The sequence below is a fragment of the Siniperca chuatsi genome, linkage group LG24 (genome assembly GCF_020085105.1).
Source record: "Siniperca chuatsi isolate FFG_IHB_CAS linkage group LG24, ASM2008510v1, whole genome shotgun sequence".
Classification (NCBI taxonomy): domain Eukaryota; kingdom Metazoa; phylum Chordata; class Actinopteri; order Centrarchiformes; family Sinipercidae; genus Siniperca; species Siniperca chuatsi.
In genome coordinates this window covers 18,018,203-18,034,841 of record NC_058065.1, presented here as the reverse complement: position 1 = coordinate 18,034,841, position 16,639 = coordinate 18,018,203, and the positions used below count along the sequence as shown (strand labels likewise).

Below are 16,639 nucleotides of genomic sequence, written 5' to 3'. Positions count from 1 at the left end.
TTGCTAACCCACAACCTAGCTAACGTTAGTTACATTACTTGCTTTGTCATTGTTTACTCTATAACCTGGTATTTGTCATGGTATTGGATTTCTCCAGAATCACATACCCCACCTTTAAATTTGGTGTGAAGAATTGGCAAAGGAGGAACTGAGTAGTTTTTGTAAGTAGCGCCATCATGTGGCCATTTATAAAGCACCTAACATTTTCATTCACAACTCCTAAACTGTGAAGCATAGAAGGGAACTGTTTTGGTTCATTTTTTCCTAAAGTCCTTGGTCCAAAATGTATCTTACACATAACAAGACACATCAACAAATAACTCTAAATTACATTTAGTCTTAAAGTCATTAAATTACAACTTGGATGGCTGCCGCATAAAAGTTATTCATTTGTTCTATGTACTGTTTTCCCACTAGTAACTGGTTAACAAGTAGGCGTGGCCTATGTGACAAAATTGATTCTTGAATACCTGTGCAAACCAATTTATATGATACATTCACATATGAACTCTGAATGATAGCATTTATGTTATGTCATGGTCAAGCCAATCATATGCTAATCAGGTACTTAACAGTGATGAGGGAGGTGCAGCCAGAAAACAATAGGCCTGATTACTGGGCCATCATGGAAACAAAAGAAGGTCAGTTTCAGGTGAAACTAGGCAGGGTAAACAGCAGACACTCAGGAAGACTCCTCCCTGAGGGCAGGGCTTAAGCAACACAGAGTAGCTTAAATTTCTGAGTTCTCAGACCATTTTCACAATTGAGAATGACTTCCAGATGAGAGCCAAAACGTCTTGATTCTGAAAACAGTGTACAGATGACCACGATTGAAACCTTTTCTACGAAGCATTTATGTTCATTATTTTATTTATTATATTGATTATATTATTTTGCCCATAGGTGGTGCTCCAGCAATATTTAAAGAGCTACAACTTAGTGGTCATTATCTTATTAAACTTAAAGGAATTTAAAGGATTGTACAGCCTTGATGGAGGTAAGTACTCTCTGAATACTTTCTGTCTCAGTAAAATGAAGTCATCATCATCTTTGGCAATTTATGCCCTTTAAGTACATTTTATTGAGTAGCAACAGGATTCCATGAGGTGGTGGCATAGAAGAGCAGTAGTCATTACCTGATTAGTTGGTATTTTTCTTTCTAGTATGGTAGGAATATAGAGACACTTGTTTTCCACCTGTGCGCCCCACCTCCCTGAGTGATTTGAAATAAATAGAAGTTTAGAAATGTGGCCCATACAGTATATTTTATTTCAATTAGGCTTTATTATGATGTTTGGCCTGTGTTTAGCCAGGTAACTACAACTATTCATCAGTTCCATTACCTTGTGAGATGAGGTGCCAATAATTTTACAATTATTAATTATTACTGGTAAAGTGGAAATCATTTGGTAAAGGGAAATGTGCTGTACTGTACAAAGGGACTATACAAGTCATTAGGCTATAGCTCAAATGCAAAACACAACATCTGAAAGATAACCAAAAATAATGAGAACATGGCAACAACAACAGCAACTGTCTACGAGCTATAACTGAAATGATGCAATGCAACAACATAGGCAAACTGGAAAATATGTTAAACCAAGGTATTATTGTTGTCTGCTTTCCCACATGATTAGGATTTCTTTAGCAAACATTGCTATTAAAAGTATCTATATGCTCAAAATGGGAGGCCAATTGATATTTCCCAGTGAATTATACACAAAATGGTGGAAATGATAAACTATGGTGCACAAACACCATCAACTTTTGGCCTCTATACAGCACACACTCATAGCACCACTGCAGGTTTTAATCAACTCATTATTTAATCACTGTGACAGCAGTTTTACAACATTTTGATCATTAAAAACAACTGCTTTTAACTAGGCAGTTGGTTGGGCATACAGTATGGCAATGACCATGATGAACAGTGAAATTCTTCAGAACACATTGAGAAATGTGGCTTTAGAGTCTATGCCAATGGCATTCCTAGCTGTGCATCGGTAGACCCCAGCATCTCTTTGTGTCGGGTTCTGGATGATGAGGGAACCTTGCGGATGGAGGTACTTGTTTCCAAAAAGGCGTGGCTGTGCAATGACAGCCAAGCGGGTTTTATCAGGTGTTTCCCATGCTATCTCCACTTTAGGGATTCCAGTTGCTACACAGTTCAACTGAACAGCAACTCCCTGTTTAGCGTAGGTTACTGAGGGAGGGCCGCTGGTAATTTGAGGTGGATATGCAATCACAATTATCGATACAGAAAGCAGAGAGCTGCCATACTCATTTGCAGCTCGGCAAATGTAGGACCCCCGATCATAGATTGATACTTGTTGGATGGCAAGTGTCCCATTGGGCAGTACAGCATATCGTCCAGCTCTTTGTGGTCTGTTGAGGACAACCCCACTGGGTAATGTCCATGTTAGTCTGAGAGGTTCGCCACTAGTTAGACAATGAAGCAAAATTCTTTCCCCATTCATGACACTGACAGGAGAGTTGTATCTGTTGGTGATCTCTGGCTTTCTCCCTGGGGACAATATGATTGTACGCTCCACAAGCCCGTGAGAATTACGCCCCAGACAGCGGTACATACCAGCTTCAGCAACAGAGGGGTTGCTGATGATCAAAGAGCCGTCGGGTTGGTGTAAAAACTTAGAGAACCGAGCACCGCTATTCAAAGGTGTGCCGTTGGGTAAGATCCAAGTGACATGAGGTAGTGTTGAGCCCTCAAAGGAGCAATTCAAAGACATGGCATTCCCCACAGTCAGTGACAGGCTATCTGTTTTAGGACCTCTAATTTGTGGCCTCTCGACAACCTCTTTCACATCCAAGTTAACCACCAGCCTGACCTCCCCTCCTTCATTACGAGCAATACAAGCCAGCTGCCCAGAGTCTGTCCTCTTGGGTGACCGGATTTCTAAGGTACCATTTTGGTGAACTGTCATTTTGTTGCTGTGGTATGGTGCAGGAAGGATCACATTTCCTGGTAGAACCCACATGATGCGAGGGGTGGGGGTTCCCTGTGCCACACAGTCCACCAACTTCCGCTGATCCTGGACAGCAGTCACCTTGATAGTGTTGGAAGTTCTTCTTAAGCCATTGATCACTGGAGATGTTACCAGGACCTCCAGCCTGATGACTTTATGGTCTTTTCCTGCATTGTTCCTGGCCATGCAAGTGTAGTTACCTCCATCAAAACGCTGGACCTTTTGAACCACCAATGTCCCATCATCCAGGACCTGGTATTTGTTTAAAGCTGGGGAGATCACTCTATTCGTAGGGGATATCCATGTGATGACTGGCATTGGTTCCCCTTTGGCATTACATCTCAGTGTAACGGTCTCACCATAGAAAACCCTGACAATCTTTTGGTCTTTATCCTGGATTTGTGGTGGTGAAGTTGCAACCTTGACCTTGACTCTAACCTTCATCTCATCTTTGCCAAGTTGGTTCTCAGCGTAGCAGGTGTAGTAACCTTCTTCTGGCATGCCTACATCGTTGAAGTATAGTGTCCCATTGTCAAACACCACATACCTATATACAGTTCAGAAAAAGAAGGGGAAGAGAGGAATACTGATCGTTACACTTTGATGAATGCAGCTGTTAGTTAAGATACATTAATGGAATGAAATAGAACATTTAGAATTCTATGAAATTATGTTGTTACTAAGATTTGGACATCTCACATTATGACTGACTTTTTTCATATGTAGCTCTTTTCTTACTGAGTAGAGAATACTATTCTATCGTAGAAAAAGTTTTAGTCGTAGTTATCTGGACACTGTTTTCAGAATCAAGACATTTCGGCTCCCATCCGGAAGTCATTCTCAATTGTGAAAAATGGTCCGGGAACCCACAATACAGTTCAACAGCACTACAATCTACAGCCTCCAAAATGAGCATAAAGTTGAACCAGACTGCATTACTTTTAGCTTGGGGGACCCAATAAACTGTGACAGTGTCATACATATAAACTCAGTTGCCAGAATGTGGAATATGAGGATTTACAAACCTAAAGCTAATTAAGGGGAAAAGGGTGGAAATAATTGTTTTTAAGAGTTTAAAACCAATGTTAGGTTCACTTAGCCAAATATCTCAAAGAGAGGCAGACTATGTTGAACTCCCTTTGTGATATAGGCCAATGGAGGTATTTTTTAGAAGTGAAAGTTATTTCTAAGATTCACTACTACTAAGCAGCTCATACCTGCGACTGTGCCTCCCACTGACACTATCTCTTTGTTTGACCGGGTTGACCATTGTACCATCCGGCAGTGCCCAGCTGATATCGGGGTTGGGGAGACCAGAGGCCACACAGTCCACCTTCAGGTCTCCACCATACACCACTTCCTGACTGGATCGCTGGTGCTTCTGCTCGATCTTGGCCGGCCTGGTCAGCACGTTGACCTGCAGCAGAACATAGTCATTACCCATCTTGTTACGTGCCACACACAGGTAGTCACCGCTGTCCTTGTCGGTCACAGAATCAACGGTTATAGTGCCGTTGGGGAACGCCTTGATCCTTGTGTCAAAACTGCAAAGATAACAAAAACAATAGCATTCAGAAAACATGAAATATAGGCATTTATTTTAAACATTTAATTGAATATGTAGAAAAATTATATGCATTGTGCATTTATTACCTGTACTGAGAATCCACCAACTTCTTAGAGGGTGTCCTCCAGATGATCCGGGGTTCCGGCTCTCCTGTTGCCACACAGTTGAGCAGCAGCCTCCCTCCGTAGATCACATCTGTTCTCTGGGGGGACGATGAGGTGATAATGGCCTTGGCAGAAGACAGATTCCTCTTTATGCTCAAGATCACTGTTCTCTTGCTGGACGCCACCGCGTTACTGGCTGAGCACTCGTATCTCCCAGCATTTCCCGGGCCCAATCCCCGTATGTAGAGGGTCCCATTGGGGAAGACGACGAGGTTGCGTTCAGTAACAATCTGGGAAGCAGTGAGCTGTACGCCATCAGGTGTGATCCAGCGGATGACAGGCTGAGGGGCACCTGTGGCAGTGCAGTGGATGTAGGCGGTGCTGCCCTCTAGGAGGGTGGTGTTCTCATGTTGTGTCTGCTGAATAACAGGTGGCAATGCTGAAACATAAAGGCGGACTGAGACTGTGTCGGCTCCAGCTGAGCTGCTGCCAATGCACTTATAGATCCCTCTGTCTGCGTAAGTGGCCTGGCTGAGCCGGAGGGTGCCATTACTCAACATGGCCACACGCTGCTGAGGGACAACATCAAGTGGGGCAGCAGCCATGTGGACATGGTTAGGGAGCACCCATGTGACTCGAGGCTTAGGGTGCCCCTCCACTTTACAATCAAAATCGACTTTGCCACCTTGATGCACAGTGATGTCTCTGTGCCGAGGTTGGAGGACCCGTGGATGCTGAGACAGGACCACAAGGTTGATCACCATCTTGTCTGTGCCATACTGGTTCTGGATTGTACACAGGTACTGGCCCCCATCCATGGGCTGTGTGTTCCTGATGATTAATGTACCATTTGGATGGACCTCAAACCTCTGGACCCTGGTGTTCTGAGCAATACTCGCCCCTGCATGAATGGAAAGAGAGAGATTTCTAATATGACAGAACAAAATGTAATGTGAAGAAGTATTGAATGTAGAAAAGAAAATAAACAATATACTGTATACTGTGCTTGCTCATGGTGGGAATTGTTGGGTTGATAATATTATAAAGAGTACAGTCTAGACCTGCTCTATAGGAAAAGTGCAATGAGATAACTTCTGTTATGAATTGGCTGTATATAAATAAAATTGAATTTAATTAAATTAAATGAGTGGATTGTAAATATATAATGTTTGTATTTCGATCAACCCCGTTATCCTTGGAACTACATTCATATTGGACAATTCCACAGGTCACAATTTATGCCCAGTGCCAATGCAGGAAGGAGTGTGCCTTTGAGGAAAGTAAGGGTGAGGTGAATAAGTGGATGGATTTTTTTAAAACCTTAACCATGATATTTCCCTAACCTTAGCCAGGTGTTTTAGTTACCTAATCTTAAGCATATCTTAAGTTTATTTGCCATAACAACAATCTTTCCCTAAACCATGCCAAAGTTGCTTTGTACAGATACTGCAGAAAACAAATCCTAAAAATCTTAGCATTGAAAATAATTTGGGGTTTTGCAGTATTAAAACAATATCAATATCAACATTCTGTTACAACATCATGTTATAAGTGAGAAAATGTTCTCCTACTTATAAAGTTTTGAAAAATTATACAGAAGCGTTTTATGAATTATCCTTTTCATTTTCTATAACAAATATGATACATCTAATATTTTATGTTTATATTCTTTACTGCACTGTTTACTGTATCTGTTACAGATTCTCTCGGAATCTAGTTTTGTTACATAGAACGGTGTGTAGGACCAAAAGTAATTCTATCGTAAGCTGTCACACTGTGAAATACATATTTGCATAAAGTAGCCTGGCTTCCTCCAATTAATAATAAAGTGTCCTGGAACAAAAAATGAAATGTTGTTGTGGTGTCACGTTTTATCATTCTCATCCTCCATTTTGGAGGTCATGTGTGAACATTGTGCTGTACACATGTACATGTCCATGAACATCTGGAAAACATATCTTCACTAATGATGAATGTCTAACCATACTGAACAATATAATGTAAAACTTTCTTGCAAATTTTACAAACATTCCACAATGTGATATATTTGTAAACATTTCCATTCAGACATTTCTGGTATATATAGTGATCTAATATTAGGGAGTTATACTTTTCACATGCAGCTGAAATATACGGAAGACTGCAGTTGTCTGCACTTCACTTTTTGAGCCACAGTTCATAAAGTTCATAAAAAAAAATTTTCAGCCTTTCGTTCTGCTGTATCATGGCAGTTGGCTCGACAAAACGAAACCCAATTTATTTACAGCTAATCAAGTTAACTCGGACTGTGCCTACACCACTTGGGCAACAGAATCCTACTGTGTTTCGCACTAATAATGCCTGTTACTAGAACAAACAGCACAATCAAAAGGACTTAAAACAGTAAAAGGCCTGAATGAAGAAACTGAATCTCCAATATTGCCAGATCTTCGGAAATGAGCGGCATCTCCACTTTTCATTAAAATTGATTCTGTACCAATGTCTCTAAAGGACGACATTAAAGCATTCTCAGAATCATGGTAGTTGTCTGATGGAGCTCGAGAAGTCAGAAGTGTTTTGTGATGAGATTGTCTTGGATCTGGCTAATAAGTAAACTCTCAGATGATGTTGCCAACTTACAAGCCATTCATACACTGATGGCAGATTCTAACTGCTCATCAGTCCAAAGAAACTAACTAACCATTCACACACACTCACAGATCGAAGGCACAGCCCCCGGGAGCAATTTGGGGTTCGTGAGGGTTCAACACTTCCAGCCACCTGCTTAAACCCACAGCAATGGGTAACCGTGTTTCTCTTTTCCCAGACCTCACTGCCACGCTGGCGAAGAAACGGGCAGCATTTGGAGAGGTAAAATGCATGCTTCAGTCAATACCTGACGATAAGTATGGGCTAATTTTCCCTTAGGCCAATTGCTTTACTGCGAATAAAGCTACCTGATGGGAAGGAGTATGCTTTTCAAGATCCTATGGAGGCTGAAGCATTTATTAAAAACTTGAATACATTATCTGCTTGGGAATGAAACTTTGGGACTTCTTTTCAATTTATTTATATAGCCTCTCCTCCCCTCTGGGACTTATCTTACCACCCTGATTATACCTGAGCTGTGGAACAATATAACAGTGACGGTACTCTTTTTTGCAGTAGCAGGTAGGATTTAATAATTTGTCTGGACTCACCTATGCATATGGACATTATCCTTAAAGCTGGGTTATGTTTTATCTAATTTAATAATTTTATATATATATATATATATATATATATATATATATAAGAAGAAGAATACTAATAATCATAATTTATATTAATGATTTATATTACTCAGTGCTTAATGGAAATTTAAATAAAAAATAATTTTCTGGGGTCTTACACATTACATGATTACACTGAATTATTTCCATTTTCCATAGTGTTTGGAAAGATGGAAGTGCAAAGGTTGACCTGAAAATGTATGTAATGCTGAGTTATGAGGTTGAGTCATACATACCACTGGCAACTTTAGTCCATGACAGGAAGGGCATTGGCTCACCCTCAGCCTCACAGGGAAGCTGAGCATCTGTTTCAGCTTTCACAGTGAAAGTCTGGAAATTACTCTTAGTTATTCTTGGCTTCCCTCTTGGAATAGATCCTTGTGCAGGTAGCTGGTGCTTTCTGGACACATCCTGAGTGCTTGTTAGCAGTCCCTCTCTTAAAGGATCAGTTTGGATTGCAGCCATTGTTGGGGCAGGGGTGGCCATCTGCTCAATAAATTTTAGGGCTGGGGAAGATGGATTTGTACTGGTAAAAAGAACCAGTTTGTAGTCAGTTGACTGGGTTGCAGGATGGAAGTCTGATGTTCTCCTAGGCTCTGATGTGGTGATGGGTTGGATTTGTTTGTCCTGACTGTTGTCGTCCGGAATGTTGTTGATCCTGGGAGCCTCCTGAGTGGTGGCCCTCAGTGAAGGGCCCATTTTGGCTCCTATGGAAGACGTTTTGTGTAGTGTGACATGTGGCGCCACTCTGGATAGGATCATAGCATCAGGCCTTGCTGAAGTAGCAGAGGGAGGTGTTGTTATGACTATACTTGTGATGGGAGTATCAACATTAATTCCTATGTTTGCAGTTTCTTTAAGATCTACCTCTGACTCACCACTTGTGGTTTTATTTTGACTAGAACTATGATAAGATTTTTCAGGTACTGTTGGTTTCTTTGTGGTGACTTGCTCTGTGTCCAAATCACCCTCAAAAAGCATGCTAGGTGGTGTAATTAAGCCACTTGAAGTGTATCCAGAGGTTGTCTTGATTTCAGGCTCGATCAAGGAAGCAGCTGAGGCGGATGGGGATGGTAACAGTGAAAAAAGCTTGCCAGTCTCTTTCAAAAGCATCTTTCCAACCTTTTCGTTGGTTGTGTGTTCATGGACAGATTGATTCTGCCCGACATCTGTTTGCACTTGCATTACAGTGTGAAAACCCCCAGAGGAATTGCCAGAGCGTGGCACAGGTCCAAGGTCTCCTGTAACGCTTACCCTTTGTGTCTCCTCCAAGGGTTTAACTAGTGGATGAGGGCTGCCCATAAACCTCTGCTGAGTGGGTGATATGAGCATATCCAAGCGCTCTAGAGGAGACGCACTCTCTGAGATTCCCAAGACTGTTTGAAAACTCATCCTTCTGTGACCCACTCCTGGAGAGGCTGTTGGAAATGATGGTGCCGCTGATGTGCTTTTGAATAGTGGTTTGGCCAGGAGTAGAAGGCTGTTGTTTGTTTCAGAGGGAGAAGCTGGTAGTGAAGAGAGGTTGGTGGCTGCCTCGTCATCATGCCTTAATACTGTGCTTTCTTCATGACTCAGTCTGCCTGATGACGCTGCTTGGCTGCCGCTGAATGGAACAGTGGTATTGATATTGGCTGTTATAACTTCTAATGGTTCTTTTTTTAGCTGTGTGGAGGCAGTGGTCCTGGCTGTTGCTAGGGGAGTGTTTGCAGGTGTGGTGGCAATGAACTGGTTGGGTTTATTCAGCATTTGTTTCCTTCTGTTTGGCCTTCTCTGCCGACCTCCATTCCTTCTCCTGGAATTAGGTTGTCGGAGGCGTGGCAGCGATTTCCCTTTAGACCCCATCCTGCTTGTAGTGGTGGGTACAAGTGTAGTTGTTGGAGATGCTGTTGTGAGCATTGCTTGAGATCGCAAATCATTAAATGTTGTGTCCTTTGGCTGAGTATACGACTGTGATGTTGTTGTCTCACTAAAATATTTTCCATTTTCCTCTTGGCTCGTTTCCGATTCATTTGGGTTAACCGAAGAGATAATTTGACTTCCACTCGAAAAGAGTTCTCTGTCATTATTAGAGCTGGCAACAACATTCGGTCTATCCATATTCTTGCTCCTCTCCGATGCCTTGGACGAATCAGCTGTTTTGACTCCATCAACATCTGTATTTGTGCTAAGGTTCTCTTGTAGAGAAAATGTACTGCTGCTGCTTGCAATGTTTGTGTTAGCCTGCCAGAAAGTGACAGCGTGTGGAGGAACAGATGTGGTCTGTGCAAGGAAAAATATACAGTTTGAAGTTGTGTGTAGATCCAAGTTCATATCACGGGTGGTGTGTTGTACATTGTATGTAGTCTGTGTTGTATGTGGCTCTGCTGTAGCATGTATGCTGTGTGTTCGCTGACTGTTTGATGTCACATCACGTGTATTATGTGCGGTGTAACTATTAGATGTCACATGTGTGCCTTGGCCTTGGGTTTTCATTTGTGTATGTTGTACTGGAGTGTGTGGTGTTGTGAAGTACTCCTGGCCCTCTTTTTCCTGCACAGTCACGCCATCTGATGATCCTTCAATAGTTTCTTGTGACTGTGTTGTCTGCTCTGTAAGTTTCCTCTCTGTCGTATGCTGAACTGGGAGTGGTGTCACAGTATTCTGAGCATTTCTATCCCTAATCTTGGCCAAAATATCAGCCCATTTCTCTGGGTCTATTTTACTCTTTGACATATTAATCTTCCTCCTGCTTTCAACTATATTCTTCCTGTCTTCAACACGTGATCCTGTTGGTCTTTGAAGCACTGGTGGCCTCCGCCACATATTCCTCGATGGATGGATGCCCCTCCTGCCTGGGGCCACACCTCCTGGAATTCTCCTTCTCAAAGGATCCAAGCGGCTCACTGGAGCCCCCACCTGAGTAACCTCAATGTCCCCTGATGCTTCCTCTGTATCCTCTGTGGGAACTTTAATCTGAGTGTTGATCCCTGAGGCTGACTGAGGTCTTGCTGGAAACTTCCTCAAAGGCCTTATCAGCCCTTTGCGCCTGACAAGAGTAATTTTTGTAGCCAGTGTATCCACACCATGTTGATTTATGGCAATGCATTTATAATGACCACTGTCCAATAACTGAGTCTGTGGGATATGTAGAGTACCATTGGAATAGACCAAAGCTCTGGAGGAGTTGGCTTGGAAACTAACTATGTTGCTGCTTGGTAGAATCCAGTTAATTTCAGCATCAGGGGAACCAGATGCTGTGCAAGGCAGGGAAATGGGATTCCCTGCAAATCCCTCAATAGATGTAACTGAGGTGTCCTCCCCTGGGGGAGGGCTAGAGGATTCCTGCACTGTCAGATGGAATGGCAGGACAGCAAGGTCTCCTTGAACCTTGGCAATGCAGTAGTAAATTCCTGTGTCTGTGTGGCTGACAGCTTTAATGACCAGTCGTCCATCACTGGACACAGACACCCTGTTGTCTGGACTGCTGTATGGTGCCTCCACCTTGGAGCCGTCTGGCAACATCCAGTAGATGACCGGTTGGCCAGAACTGTGCACGTTACAGTACATTTGACTCGTGCTTCCCAGGATAGCACTCAGCACTTTACGAGTCGTGCTGGTTGACTCGGCCATGACCCATGTCCTCCTCTGTCTCCGCACCAGCTCCGCCTCCACTGTCTCTGAGAAGTCCGTGCTCAGGATCAATTTTACCGTCTTTGCTGATGATTGAAGTCTGTTCAGCTGAAGGTCTGCAGATGTCTGCATCAGCCATGCAGGCTGGGCCATGATATTAACTTTAACACCAGTGTAGTACAGGGCATCCTTCTCAGAGTCCTGTCTATACACATAGGTTGGATGAGGCTCTTTTCTGAGCATAATCCCCCTTTGTAAGTGGGCTGGCACATTGCTGTAATATGCAATTAGCCTCCACAGTCGCTCATACTTTTCTCTATCAACCGGGCATTCAAGATCCACCGACAAAGTGATGTTGGAGGCCAGCTGGAGCTGGTTGACCTGCTCCCAGTTGATCTTGGTAAGCTCTCTCAGTTCACCAATGCTACACTCCAGATCAACCTCATTCCCATGTTCATCTGACATGCCTAGGGAGATGTTTCCAAATGGTTCCCTGAAATCCTCCATGGTCAATGCCTCACTCTCAACATCATCAGGTGGGGAAGTCATGTGAGGAGAGGTGATGATGGGGCTGCTGCAGACCAGGTTCTCCACAGCCTGGAGCTCTTCCCCCTGGAGGTGCCTGGGCGAGGAGCACATGGGACACAGCTGGCCATCGGGAAGGGCCCTGTCCTTTTTACATTTCAAGACACCTGAGGAAAAAACACAAACACTGTCAAATAAGACACTGAAGCAGTCTTGAATTATCATCTTTGATTGTTCCAATATATAAATCACTAGTTTTTACCACAAGGTCCAAATTAAATTGCAGTGCAGAAATTTAAAGTCTAACCTGGTGAGGTTTTATCCCAGTCATGGAGCCACCTCATGTTGCAGTCACATGTCCACAGGTTCCCATGGAGGTACAGGTTCTCCAGCTGAGGCATGGTGGCCACCAGCCTGGAGGGCAGTGACGTCAGTCTGTTGTCCGACAGGTAGAGGTGCCTCAGAGTGGAGACATGGAAGTGGTCCATCAGAGTAAAGGTGGTGAATGTGGCTGGGTGCAGCTGCTGAAGCTGATTGCCTTCCAGCTGCAGCAACCGCAAGGAAGTGAGGCCCTGGAAGGTGTCTGGGTGGATGAACTCCAGTCGGTTGTGGTCCAGGTGTAACCTGGCCAAGGCCCACAGACCTTGAAGGGTGTGTCTGTTGATCTCCCTCAGCTTGTTGTAGCTAATCTTCAACATCTAAACCAATGAGCAACAAGAAGAACGGAAGTCATCATTAGTAACCATGACATTATGAACCTATTTAACCCTTTCACACCATCTTAAAGATAATTTCCCGTTTTCCTAAGATGAGACACGTTATGCTGATCAAGGGAGAGATCATCAACAACACATGTAGAATATTTGTATTATTTCATGTAATGATGCAGTGATATTTACTCAATACTTTATATAGCATCAGTAGAAGTCAGATTTTCCATTTATTAAATATTTATTTTTATGTGATGTGTTGTAATATTTCTCTGGTACAGTCGCAAAGTTATTATGTAGACCACATTTTGATAAATAAAATGGTTGCTGTCCCTTTCAAATAAATTCAAGATCCTGGTCTCCTCTGAAAAGGGCAGTTTTTAGTATTTAGGGATACAAAACCAATCTTGTGGCAAACATGTTTTTTTCTTCTTTTTAAAATGGAAATATATGCCATAGCTGTACCTGGTTAGCCTAGAAACACAAAAGAGCCGTAGTCACAGGGATGAACACATCCTGTTCCAAATGTGGTTATGATGAGTTTGGCATTCTACATTATTTTTCTAAGGCTTTGTCTAGATGGACACCCAAAAAGGGGTTTGGAGACTCCAAAGGGGGAACTTTTATGATATGATATTATTGGTTATCGGTTATCTGAGCTGTAAAATATCATAATCTCATACAAATCAACAGAACATGCAAATATCACAAAATATGAGAATGGAACCTTACAAAAGGCTCACACAAAGAAACTGATATGGATTCCTCATTGGGGTTCAGCGTCAAAGACGTGAGCTACAGCTGGCATTCATTCATTCATTCATTCACTCATTCATTCCCAGGTAACATTTTTATGGTGGGTTTAGCCGGTGTACCTGTAGTGAAGAAAGGTCCCTGAATACCCCATCCGGCAGACTGTGGATGTCGTTCCCATGGACCATCAGAAGCTCCAGCTTCCTCAGACCGGCCAGCGATTTGTCTGTGATCTTATTAATGCTATTGAACCTGAAACAACAAAACCAGAGTGGGCCTATAATAAACATTAAACCCAAATTCATGAGAAACAATACATGAGCCTGGGTATTGACATGCTATAACATTAAATCCCTTTCTTGTACTGCATTAAGAGTGTAATCCAATCACTGATAGTATAGCAAAATGACAGGCATGTCAATGCTGAGGATGCCAAAAGGACTGACCCCAGGTTCATGCGTTCCACTTGTTTAGATACAGCAGCTGGGATGGTGATGAGGGAGCGGAAGGTGCAGTGGAGCTCAGTGGGCTGGGGGCAGGAGCAGGGCCGGGGGCAGGGGACAGAAGCAACAGGGGGCAAGATCATCAGCACCAGCAGAGTCTGGAGGACGCACACGGCGGGAGGGTCCATATTCATCCGCGGGAGGAGCAGTTACAGAAGCTTTCCGTGTAATAACTACAATAACAGTAATAATGTTACCAATACATGACAGATGCGATATTATTAGCATTATTATTATTATAATAGATCGCATTTTAAGAACACTTTTCGAGGAAAAAAACTCGATGGAGAGTGCAAAAAATGGATTGACGTTGCTGTGAAAATAAAACTGGAATTAGAATAAAACAATGTCAAACTTAATTTGCTGGAGCGCTGATTCGAAGTTTCGTGGGTGACCCCCCCTGCCTACATCACCACATGAATGGATGAAATCTAAATTACGCACATTGCGCTGCAGCGGGGGTTTCAGCCAAAGTGCATCCTAAATATTTCATAACTTCAGCTCATATCATTGTAATGAAATATGGATGCTCTTACCTCAAACCCTGGATAGCCTCTCTCTAGGGAACTCCTCATTTTCCATTTCAACATGGATAAAGTCAAGAAAACGCACAGTTGAATTAAAAAATAGAACAAACACGGAAACCTCTACGACAAAATAAACAACGTTGGTGTTACAAACTGTGAAAATCTGCACAGAGCAGACAATGAACACAGATTTGAATGTAAAATCCTTAGGGGAAAAGTTTGGGTTTAACTCCGAAATGCCAGCGTGCTTTGTGGCTCTCCAGTAAGCAACGAGTGAAGGAGCTTCTCCAGCGCGCACGGCGGAGACGCAACAGGAGGAGCCAGAGGTTTTTGGACAGATGAGGTTGAAGAGAGTTTCAGTAGTGGGTCTTGACTAAGAGTATGATAGTGTACTACAGCTAAACACACACTTATGCTGCTGAGTGTAAGAATGCTTGGTTGGTGTTGCTGGGATATATTTGATGAGTCATATTGGAACTATGAAAGTTTCAAGACCATCTGGATAGAAGAAGCAGGAGGAAATCTAAAGCGAAACAAACTGAACAAATTGTGGCATCAGAGCTGCGAACCAGAGTGTTTGGGGCCATGAGCTGAACAAAGTACCCTGAGAGAGTGGCCTTAAATAGATTTTTTTTTCCCCAGAGGAAATGTTGGAATTAATAATAAAGAATCCCTTATTGCTAATTAATTTTTCATATACCTAGACTAATAGTGTAAGGTAATTGTCTCCTATTACCTTGCTATTAATGCTTAGATCTAATATCAGCTGTAACCTGTGGGTCATAAGATGTTTGCTGTTGCTTCTTAATGACTGCCAACAGGATTTATAGTAGTACGTATTGAGTATTGAGCTTCCACCTGCATCTCACAGCCTTCATCCGCAGATGGAATTTGCTCAGTTGTCATCACACTTGTTGACATCATGCATAGAACTTCAGTCACATGATAACAGTAGTTTGGGTTATAAAGTTTGTTTTGTTTTTCTAACTGCCCTCTTGAAAGATCCAGAGGGCAGCAGTAGGATTGTGATCCTGGACTCTGTCACAGTATCTGTGATCCAGATCATCATCACCATCTTAGGATGAGTGTGCAATGAAACTTGATACGTAAAAATATGACTGTTATTATTGGGCTTTACCATGCATGTAAATGCGTTGCCCATCTGTGAACATATATAAGTTTCATTTTTGTTTCACCTCCTTGCACCTAGTAGAGCCCACAAGTTGTGAAAAAGAAGTCATCACAGTTCACAGTTGAGTTTGGAATGTAGGTGATATTGGACACTAAAACAAAATCAGGAAGTCAAATTAAAGAGATGCTACTTTGTTAGGCCTACCTTGGGCTAGCTCTGGTTGCTGAGCACTGTAAATAGTGATGCTAAAATGAAATTAAATTGTACTTATTTTTTTGAAGATTGTGGTCTTCTTATCAGTTTAAGATCTAAAACTTACTATCTAAACCCAAACCACTCGATCAGGTTCCTTTCATCCATGTAGACCATACAATGTGTCCCTGAATAGCAAAACCACTGACTAGGGTCTACATTTTACATCGTTATGCATCTAAATCAAAATGGTATTGCACTAACAGCCGAACTGCATAACTTTGCCTTGAGGCAATGCATGAAAAATGACACTTTAGGAATATATATAGAAATAATGAATGTCTTTAAAACATCAAGTATGCTTCTTCAAAGATTGATGCACTAGCTTTCATTTTTTCTAAAAAGTTATCTTGATTGAAAGATGTTAAATAGTCAAATTTATCTTACCCTCGTCCAGCACTCTGCCACACTGAAAGGGTGTTCCCATCCCAAAATGCAACATATAGTCAAGTCAATTTTATTTATATAGCCTAATATCACAAATTTGCCTCAAGGGGCTTTACAATCTGTACAGCATAGACCCTCAATTCACACATTATACCCACTTCATCTCCTCATTTGAATCATCAGAAACATGTCGTGAGTTATTACAACATGTAAAAATGAAAATACTTATAATTGGGAGGGTTTGAGGGTCAAAAAGACTTCCTGTTGCCTCAGGGTAAGAATATGCAGTAGAGGGTTAGGGCCTTTGTCATGTCAGTTGATATTGTGCATTACTG

General features: G+C 42.3%; 1 protein-coding gene across 1 annotated transcript; it reads right to left on the bottom strand.

The window, feature by feature from the left end:
* Positions 1 to 784: 784 nt before the first annotated feature.
* mxra5a (matrix-remodelling associated 5a) lies at positions 785 to 14,891 on the bottom strand. Its single transcript, XM_044187947.1, has 8 exons — positions 14,543 to 14,891; positions 13,950 to 14,179; positions 13,626 to 13,755; positions 12,348 to 12,738; positions 8,143 to 12,207; positions 4,638 to 5,556; positions 4,202 to 4,528; positions 785 to 3,531 (listed from the first exon to the last, which is right to left on the bottom strand). Exons 2-8 carry the CDS (start codon positions 14,138 to 14,140, stop codon positions 1,941 to 1,943), a joined length of 7,614 nt encoding a protein of 2,537 aa, XP_044043882.1. The 5' UTR covers positions 14,141 to 14,179; positions 14,543 to 14,891; the 3' UTR covers positions 785 to 1,940.
* Positions 14,892 to 16,639: the final 1,748 nt, after the last annotated feature.